Here is a 10,133-nt window from a genome sequence, read left to right as displayed (position 1 = left end):
CCACTTCTGGACAATGCTAGTTACCGCTTTCTTAGACCAAAAAAAAAAGGCAAGAGATGGGAAAGACTGAGAAGTAAATCTGCAACTTTTTCCTACAAAATGGCAACAAGCGTTAGGAACCAAACAATCAATTTGTAGTCAATATAAAACAACAAAGAAACAAATTCAATGGCTATAAACTCACAAAATCACAAGAGGAGATGGGTGTTTTCACCATAGTCATCTCATTTCAATCATTCTAGTTTTTGTAGTGAAAGTAAATCGAAAGTTGTGATCTTTGGGACATCGATTGAAATTTGTGAAGGTCTTTCTTGGTTAATTACTGAAGGAAAGCGAAGGAAAAGTGGGGAAAGTAAAATGAAGTGCAAATGGAGTGTTTTGCTTTCTTGCCATCGGTGCTAAAGTTGTTTGACTTTTTGGCTTCTTGTCACTTTTCTTCGTTGAACCAGAAAGAGAAGAAAGGAAAAATAGAGAAACGGGAAACAAAGAGAGAGAAAGGAAGAAGAAAAAAAATGATGGGCTAAAGTTGTAAAATGAACTTCAAATAGAGTGTGTTGCTTTCCTGCCATCGGTGTTAAAGTTGTTTGACTTGTTGGCTTTTTGTCTTGCATAATGGAGACAAACAAGAAGTGGAGAACAGAGCTAATGCCGGGAAAGACTGAGAAGTAAAGCAAAAGAATATGCGGAAAAAGTCAGAAATAACCCTCAATAGTTAGTTACTGTTTTGGGGCTAGTTATTTTTCTCTGGACAAGTTAGTAATTTCATGTAACAAGACAAAAATAACATCACTAATGATACACTGTTCGGAGAACTAATCAAGGGGCCTGTTTGGAACTTGAGTTTTTTGGGAGTTTATCTAAAACTTTACTGTAGTGCACTGTAGAAGTTTTTGAAAAAATTTTTGTAGAAGTTTTTGTAAAGTGGAAAAACTATTTTTCCTTTTCTTTTTTTTTCTTTTTTTTTCTTTTTCTCTTTCTTTTTTCTTTGTCTTTCTTTCCTCTCTCTTTTCTTTCTCTCTTCTTCTTCTTCTACGCAGCACCAATGCAACGCAGTAGCACCAACGCAACGCAGCAGCCTGCTCCACCCCCTACTCCGCCACCAGCCCCACCTCCAAACCTCCACCAAGGCCTCCTCCAGCCTCTCCTCCCACGCCTCCACCTGCTCCACCTCCGGCACCACCGCCAATGCCTCCACCAGTCCTTCCTCCTACTCTCCCGCCTGCTCCACCCCCAACTCCACCACCAGCCCCACCTCCTGCACCACCACCTTTTCCTCCACCTGCTCCTCCACCAGCACCTCCTCCAACGCCACCACCAGCACCACCACCACTACCTGCACCTCCTCCAACTCCAGCACCACCATCAGCTCCTCCACCAGCACCTCCTCCAATGCCACCTCCCGCCACCCCTCTCCTCCCTTTCCCCTTCTCCTCCCCTTTGCCCTTCCCCCTCCCTCTTCCCTCGCCCGGCAGTCAAGGCGCACCTCCTCCACGAGCCAGTCAACTTTATTTTTTTTTTTGCAATTTTCAGCCTTCCCCTCTCCTCCCCTCCCCGCAATCTGGTGCGTGGAAAAATCCCCCTCCCCGGCGCTATCTAGCCTCGCTACCAGATCAGCCAGAGGGGAAGGGGAAGGGTGATGGGGGAGGAGTGGGGGAAGGGAATTTTTTTTAAAAAAAAGGGTCATACAAACTGGGTAAAGGGAGAGATGGCAGGGAAAGATGGCGGGGAGAGGGAGAAAGGCCAAAAAAAAAAGGAAACGTGCCGGAGGTGGTGTCAGTGACGGAGGTGGTGGTGGGTTGGGATGGGGGAGGAAAAAGAAAAAAAAAAAGGGAAGGGAATTTTTTTTGTGTGTTTTGGGTATTTTGAAGTGTGTAGGTAAAAAATTTTGAAAAGTTTTTTGGAATCCTGTAGCAAAAGTTGTTAAAAAACTTACTTAAAAACCTGGCTTCCAAACAGGCCCAAGATTCTCAGGGCATAAACGAAAGAAATTTTTTCTCCCTCCCCTCAGGCCACCACGTGGCTAAACCTGAGAGTAGAAGTCTTAGCTTTTTATATATATGTAAGATAATAATAGGTAGGTAGAGGAAAGAAATCGACAGCTGTCAGCTATACCAGAGGGGAAAAAAATTCAGCGTAGCACATATTTTCTCTGGTAGAGTCACTTATGTTTGAACTAGGGCTGCAAACGAGCCGAGTCGAGTCGAGTTTTGAGCTAATCGAGCCGAGCCTCGACTAAATTTTACCAAGCTCGAGCTCGACGAGCCGGCAATTTTCAAGCTCGAGCTCAACTCGAATCAAGTCGAGCCGAGCTCGAGTTCGAGCTCGAGAGCTCGAAAAAAATAAAAAATAATTATTTTATTTTTTAAAAAATAAATAAAATAATATTTTTTTCTTAATAAATAATAAAATATTAAGGATATATGCGTAATTTTACTATGAAAATAAAAATTAAAAAAAATATATATATAATATACGTAATTTTATTATTAAATAAAAATAAAACTAAAAATATATATATATATATATACTCAATCTCACGAGTCGGCTCGCGAGCTAACGAACTTAATATTCTGAACTCGAGTTCGAGCTCGAGTTGCTCGACTCGAGCTTGACTCGAGCTGCTCGCGAGCGGCTCGATTCGTTTGCAGCCCTAATTTGAACTCGATACTAATGAGAAAAGTAAAACTGCTGACCAAGAAAGAAAAGAGACTACCAGTAGACAACTAGCCATAAACTGGACCTGTGGAACAATAAAATTCTAGCGAAGCAATATGGTCTACTTTTGACCTTAGAAGGTTACTTGTAGAAATGAATAGTACTAGTATGACTTTTTCTTTTCTAGATTTTAGTGGAGAAAAGTAATGTAACATCCAAACAAAGTGTACACGAAAGGGTGCTAAATGGATACTAGCTATTAAATTTTTTTGTTAAATGTCAAGTTTAACTTAAGAAGTGTCTAAATGCAGAAAAAAATAATTATGATATGGTATTTACGTGATAAGTTAGTTATTATTTAAATGTACATGTCAAAAAAAAAAAACCACTCATCATTAGAGGTAGTAAGATCAGCCTCTTGTGTCTACCTTATGGGCTATGTCCTTTTCATTTCGAGGTACAATTATATATATATCTGATTAGATTATGGAGTGTTCTGACACTATTTTTGAATTTTTTTTTATTATAGATGAGATTTGAACCTTCAATCTACCGTTCAAAGAAGGACTTAAATCCCTTGTCGGTGGCTGCTCACTGGTTAATAAATATCGATATCTGTCATTTTATGTTTTGTGTGACCTCGTCAGAATAAACGTGGATGTTCGATTAACCATCGTAGCATAGCACGTGCTATTTCTTTTCAGGCACGATGTTGCTCGTGTTTTGGGTGCGCGAGACTGCCTTGCAATTGAGAAAACCGTAATCTCTAAGGAGGGAGTTTTCATGCATTTAGTTGACCCAATTTAGAGAAGTGTACTCGCATGTCCAAGACACATCACAGTTTCAACAACTAAGTTTAATGATTGGGCAAATTACATTTTACCCCCAAATTATATTTTTTTGTATATAAATCTCCTATAATTTTAAAAGTTATACATAATCTTCTCATGATTTGAATTAAAATGTCAAAATAATGAAAATGATCATTCGTAACGGAATCTTTAAAAATATCGAAATTGCCCTTGTTTAAAAATTAAAATGATTGAAATGATCAAAAAATATAAACATAATATACATGGCGCACTAACCCCGTATGATTTTATATTTTACTATATAAGCCCCTTATGATTTAATACTTTACCATATAATCTCTTATTGTTTTCAAAATATACACATAATCTCCCTGTGGTTAATAAATAATTTTCAACTTTACATAGGGGTATTTTTGATATTTTAGGTGACTCTGTTATGGATTACAAATTCCGTTACTTTAACACTTTAATCCAAACTATGAGGGGTTATGTATAACTTTTAAAACTATAGGGGGTTTATGTACAAAAATACTAAATCACAGGGGATAAAGTGTAATTTGCACTTAATTATTTGAATTTTATGCTTGGTTTCAACAACTAAATCCAACTATTTGAATTTTGTCATCGTTGGATCAAAATGGATATTCTAAATAAGAATTTGAGTGTTCGGACACAACTTATACATTTGTTTCGGGATTTTGTCATCGTTAGACCAAAGAATGGAGGAGTGTTAAGACACGACACATAGATTTGTTTCATGGCATTTAACTTCTTAATGTGAGACGGAATATTACAGATCAAACCAGCGTGTTTCAGCCACTAGAATGGGTTAAAATGCGCATCAATTTTAGCTAACATTTCTGTACTAGATGGACCTACAAGAGCACGAAATTTGGATCTTCTTAATTTGTTCACTTGTTGGATGGGGAATAGGGGAAGGGGGAGAGGGCGGGGGGCTGTGGATTGTGATGTTGGCTGTTGATTCGATTTGGCATCTAACCGACGACCATAGGTACTTGGCAGTATACCACCGTCCAAAAAAGATTCAAGTTTTTGGTAATTTTTAGATTTAACATTTGGTGTTTCATTACGACATTGAAGCGATATCAAGAAAACAGTAGACGTTCTAGATGAGATTGAAAAAACAGAAAGAAAAGAACCAAGAAAACAGTAGACTAGACGTTCTAGATGAGATTGAAAAAACAAGAAAAGAGCCTTCGATAACCCTCGAACTAGCTCAAGAAAGCGTGGATAAACCAACAATAATATGTCGTTAAAGTTTATCAACAAGCGTGGATAAACCAACTTGAAAATAATTATAAAAATATATAAAATTATTAAAGAAATAATATGAAATAATAACCCTATAATGGTTTCTTGGACTGGGGCTCGTAGTTTAATTCCAAAGCCGAACAGGTTCATCCTTAATTCACATCAGATCCCTCTGCAGCAGAAAAATAATAATTTCCTATAACTAAGAGCTTGATTCTTTGAAGTAGATCGTGATTAATTTCACATAACTAAGACTATCTCAATAAGCGAAAATCTTCTTAAATTGATGGAGATTTAATGTAGGGAAAATTTTAAGAGATGCATTGAACCTGCATGCGTGCTCGGCCTCTAATAGTGATCCACATGCACTCCTTTAACCCGAACCTTCAAATGTGAAACTGCTTAAATTAAAAAAAGTGCTAACTTATAGTCAAGATCTCAACAGATAAATTGACAAGAAAAATCCTAATTCACTAACTAGCTAGGAGAATTTCAAACTAGAGAAAGAAGAGAAAGGCAATTTTTCTTCTCTTTCCTTGGCTGAGTTTACAAATTCAGCAGAAAAGGACAAGTTTAGCAAAATTAAGCATACAAAATCATACCTATAATTGAAATATGTTTAGAAATTATGGAAATAAAAAATGCTTTAGTTTTGGCTACAGATATTGGAAATAAGAATACTTTAATATTGCTAAGCTTTTCTAAAACTTTTTTTTTTCATTAATATTGCTATGTATTCATTAAGATTCGACAACATATGTAGTAAAAACTCATATTACACCTCGGCAATTATGATTAAAAAAGAACTCTATATCATGTATGTTTTTATACATATATCAAAAATACTCAAACTAATTTTTTTTATGTATTATACTTCATGAGTAATGTAATTAGTCTAATACGTGATATTCAAATGTCTAACTTAAAATTAATTTTCAATATAGGTGAAATAGGTGAAACCTGGAATTGTAATTCCATAATTTTGTCAAGGACATGTACCACTACAACATGATTTAATGCCTAATTTTTCCAAACTTATTTGTTTACCAAATCTTTAATTGGGCTTTTGTGATAAGTTTCATGTAATATGCATACGTAATATACTTTGTTATTCCTGCCATAATATTTTGTTGATTATGCTTGATAAAACTTAGAAGTCATTTCTTGCTGATAAGGCCTTCATTTAATGGTTAAGGTTGAGATTTCTGAAGTTAGAGGTTTAGATGCAATTCCTTTTATTCTTTCCCCATTTCTTAAATCCTAATCCAAAAATGTTAATCCTCATCAACGTGGTGGGAAACTACATGAATTTAACCTCTTTCAACATGTTTCATCTTCATTTCTTAAATTCAATCCCTCCTGTGCTAAAAAAAATAAAAAGAAAATATAAGTCATCTCTTTATGAGTGGAACGACTAATATATGTGTTTATATATATATATATATATATATATATATATATATGGGATAATTTCAAAAACCTCCCTTGAAGTTTTTGACAATTTCACTTAGCTCCCCCGAGGTTCCAATAATTAGATAGACCTCCCTTGGTCCAATCAAAAGACTAATATGTCCCCCACTTAATAGTTAATTCATAAAGGGACATTTAAAGTCGAAAAATACTCCTTATTATTCTACTTGTAATTTTCTAATCTCAAAGAACAATCTCCATCAATTTTCTAATTTTCATCTCTTTCTCCCTCCCTCCATTCCTCTTTCATACTATTCTATCTTTTTCTCCTACAACCAGTGTTTTGAAAACCGGACCGAACCGGGCGGTTCGACCGGTTCAACCGCGAACCGGCCATGGCACCGGTCCGGGTTCTATGGTAGTGTTGACTTTGTCAAAAAATCGGTCAAACCCAGTCAAACCCGTGAAAACCGCTAAACCGGATCGAACCGGTTTTCAAGTTTCCCCTTTTTGCAAAATGTTTCTATCAAGATTCGAACTCAAGACTTTTGTAACAGAAGACCAGTATAGTAACCATTGCACCATCATATCTTATTTGTGTTTTTTGATAACTTATATATATAAAACAAACATCCATATTTCTTTTTTTCATTTTTCTTACAAAATCTCATTCTCTCATGACTCTTTCTTTTTAATCTTCAACACACACACACACTCTCTCTCCTCTTTTTTTTGTCACTCCTTTTTTAATCAAACCTCTTTAGTTTTAATTTATTGATGTTTTCTTCCATCTTTTTAATTTTGTTTTTGCCCATTAAATTGAAAAAAGTTAAAAAGAATTATTTTTTTAACCCAAATTATTTAATGCTACAACCACTCACTTTTATCTCATTTTTTGTTTCTTATCAAGTTTGCATTTCTATTTCGATTCTCTTGACTTCCTTCGAACTCCAAACTTTCCTTTTTAAATTGCAATCTCTAAATCCCAAAGACGTAAATTAAAATTTAAGTTCACAATGTCAAATTCTCATAGACGTGAATTCTGTATAATTTCAAAATATTGTGATATTTTTGGGTTAGATTTAAGATTATTTTGGTAGATATAATTGAAATTAAAATGAAATTTATTTGTTTTAACTTATAATTTAAAAAATTTATTTTTAAAAATCCAAGTTATTCAAAAATAGTAAACTTTTCATCATATAAAGTTTTAAATTAATCTATTGCATGTCTTATTTTGTGCATATATATATTTATATAAATTATTTTTAAAAAATTTCATAAAACCGATATTGAATCGGTTCGACCGGTTGAATCTCGACCCTTTCACTTCACCGGTTCAATTGACGGTCCGGATTTTAAAACATTGCCTACAACTGCTTCTCCCTCTCACCAAATACCGCACTCCATTGTTACTAATCACACCACTATCACTTTTTTACCATTTTCAAAATTTATTTGTTTTTTTTTTTGTCTTCTTGTCTCTCGTATACAACAAAAATTTTAGACACTTTCTTTTTTTTAATAGTTTTACTCTTTACAAATGTTAGTCAATTGAAGTTACCAAATTAACAAGGTGTAGACTATGAATTTTATTGTCAAACTGGGGAAAGATGAAAAAAGTGGCAGTGATATAGGGAAAAATATGAAATTGAGAGTTGGAAGATAAAGAAGTGACTATTATGTTTGTTAAGCAAAAAAAAATCTAGCAATTAAAAAAACTCATTGGTTCCCTTTTTTATTTACCTATTGATTGTGATTTTACTATGAAGGTAGAATTTTGTTTCTATTTTTAAGAGTGCTAAAGCAATGATGAATTATGTTCTTAGGGACATAGAGGCATTTTTTGGTTTAGTATTGGTAGTGGTAGTAGTGAGTTGCATTAGGCAAAAATTAACAAGTAATGAATTTTGAGATAAATTGGAGTCACTAGACTCTGTTTGCTTTAATGAGTATGCCATGTACAAGAAGTTAAAAATTAAAACCTTATTTTATTTTGTCTTGTTCTTTAGAAGAAGGGTATTTTAGGATATTTGTAAAAAATTATAGACTATTGGGTCTATATTGTTACATAAACCTTAAAATCAAGGAAAGTAGATATAATTTTTGAAACTTGAGGAGATCTCTCTGTAATTGCCGAAAAGCTCAAGGGAGGTTTCTAAAATTATCCCTATATATATATAAGTCATTTCAAGGGAGTTAAAAGGATATTATCCAAAAACGTTAGTCCTCGTCAACGTTGCTGCGCTAGGAATCTACGCGAATTCGACCTCTTTGAAGTCCCAAGCCACCTAGCTTGGTGGGGACCAAAATGCCACTTAAAAACCTTGTCTCCCACCAAAATGTCACATTTAAGTGGTTTGCTTCAAAAAATTCAAGCGGGTATGTTGTGCACCCGTTTGGTCCGGTGATGGTTCAGTCCCCTCCGAGTCACAACAAAATTCAGATTGCACGCCCAACTGCAGATGCAGAACAACGGGTAGCAGAAAATATTCCCAACCAATATCATAAATGAAGACATATTTTGTAATTCGCATTATGCATGTCCAATTTAACGGAGCTTTTTGAATGCATTTTTCTGCGTAATCCAACCCATGTGGTGTGGCCGTAATTTGGCAGGCAAATTTCTAGAAGAAAAGCGTCTAAATTTCTAGAAGAACGGTAATTTGGTGGCAATGGCAGAGGAAGGGGCTGAACAGCAGCGGGCATGCACCACTTTCCTCTCGTCTCCGGAAAAAAAGAAGTCCCAAGCCACGCAGCGGTAACCAAAGTCAACAAAGTAGACTGTATTTTGCTTTCACAGTCTAACTGGCCACTTGCAACTTGCCGGGTCGCAACAAAATTCAGATTGCACGCCCAACTGCAGATGCAGAACAACGGGTAGCAGAAAATATTCCCAACCAATATCATAAATGAAGACATATTTTGTAATTCGCATTATGCATGTCCAAATTAACGGAGCTTTTTGAATGCATTTTTCTGCCGTAATCCAACCCATGTGGTGTGGCTGTAATTTGGCAGGCAAATTTCTAGAAGAACAGTAATTTGGCAAGCGTCTAAATTTCTAGAAGAAACAGTAATTTGGTGGCAATGGCAGAGGAAGGGGCTGAACAGCAGCGGGCATGCACCACTTTCCTCTCGATAAATAGATCCTTGCTCGGCCACCATTTGCTAGGAAAGCCCATGTCCCTAACTTTTAAGCCGAACTTGCCCCCTCTCCAAAAGCCAGATCCTGTTCCGCGCCACCACTCCCCTCCCTTCCACCCTTCCACCACTCCCCCAACACCCCCCCCCCCCTTCCCACAAAAAAGACAGACCCTGTTCCGCGACTGTTTGGTGGGAAAGCCGACATTGTCACCAACCATTCCCATCCCCCTCTATCAAAATTGAAATCCCTCCCTATAAACACTCTCATAACTTTTGATCATTTCTCAGCAGCTAAAACATATTTCCCTGATTAAAAAAAAAAGAAAAAAAACTTGGCCAATATTCAGCTACGTTCTCTACTTCTTCTTCACTATGATCGAGCCGGCCAAGCGGCTCGTCCTGGAAAGGCCGGTCCAACTAAAGTTGCCCACCACGCAAATCGAGCCTAGTTCAAGATCTGATATAGAGGAGCAGCAGCCCCCGCCTACAACCGACTTGCAACCTGATGATGGTGATGATCCTCGTGATCGAGTCCCCGTTGATAACAATAACATGACGAACTTGCCGTTGCTGTCGACAGTCATTGGACACCTTATCCGCCTGTGGAAGAGGGTCAAGTCAATTCAACCTGAGTTGCCCCCCGCCCAACGCGAGCGTAGTGCAGGATTTGATATAGAGGGGCAGCAGAACCGGCCTACTGCCGATCGACGACCTGGTGGTGGTGATGATCCTCATGATCGAGTCACCGTTGATAACAATAACACGACGAACTTGCAGTCGCTACCGGCGGTGATTGGACCTTGTTTTACAGCCATTAGCATTGGCATAGCCTTGCAA

At 36.7% G+C, this 10,133-nt stretch overlaps 1 protein-coding gene across 1 annotated transcript; it reads right to left on the bottom strand.

The window, feature by feature from the left end:
- Window positions 1-1,088: 1,088 nt before the first annotated feature.
- On the bottom strand, window positions 1,089-9,520 carry LOC113751821 (glycine-rich cell wall structural protein-like). The gene is made up of 2 exons (XM_027295974.1): window positions 9,467-9,520; window positions 1,089-1,460 (listed from the first exon to the last, which is right to left on the bottom strand). The coding sequence occupies exons 1-2, from the start codon at window positions 9,518-9,520 to the stop codon at window positions 1,089-1,091; spliced, it is 426 nt and encodes a 141-aa protein (XP_027151775.1).
- Window positions 9,521-10,133: the final 613 nt, after the last annotated feature.

This window comes from Coffea eugenioides, chromosome 11 (assembly GCF_003713205.1).
Source record: "Coffea eugenioides isolate CCC68of chromosome 11, Ceug_1.0, whole genome shotgun sequence".
NCBI classification, from domain to species: Eukaryota; Viridiplantae; Streptophyta; class Magnoliopsida; order Gentianales; family Rubiaceae; genus Coffea; species Coffea eugenioides.
This window is presented reverse-complemented; position numbering and strand designations above follow the sequence as displayed.

Coding starts and splice junctions, on each gene's coding strand:
- LOC113751821 (XM_027295974.1), bottom strand. CDS start 9,520: ATGGGAATGGTTGGTGACAATGTCGGCTTTCCCACCAAACAGTCGCGG. Junction 1,461..9,466: donor CCAAACAGTCGCGGAACAGG/GTCTGTCTTTTT, acceptor CTGCCGGGCGAG/GGAAGAGGGAGGGGGAAGGG.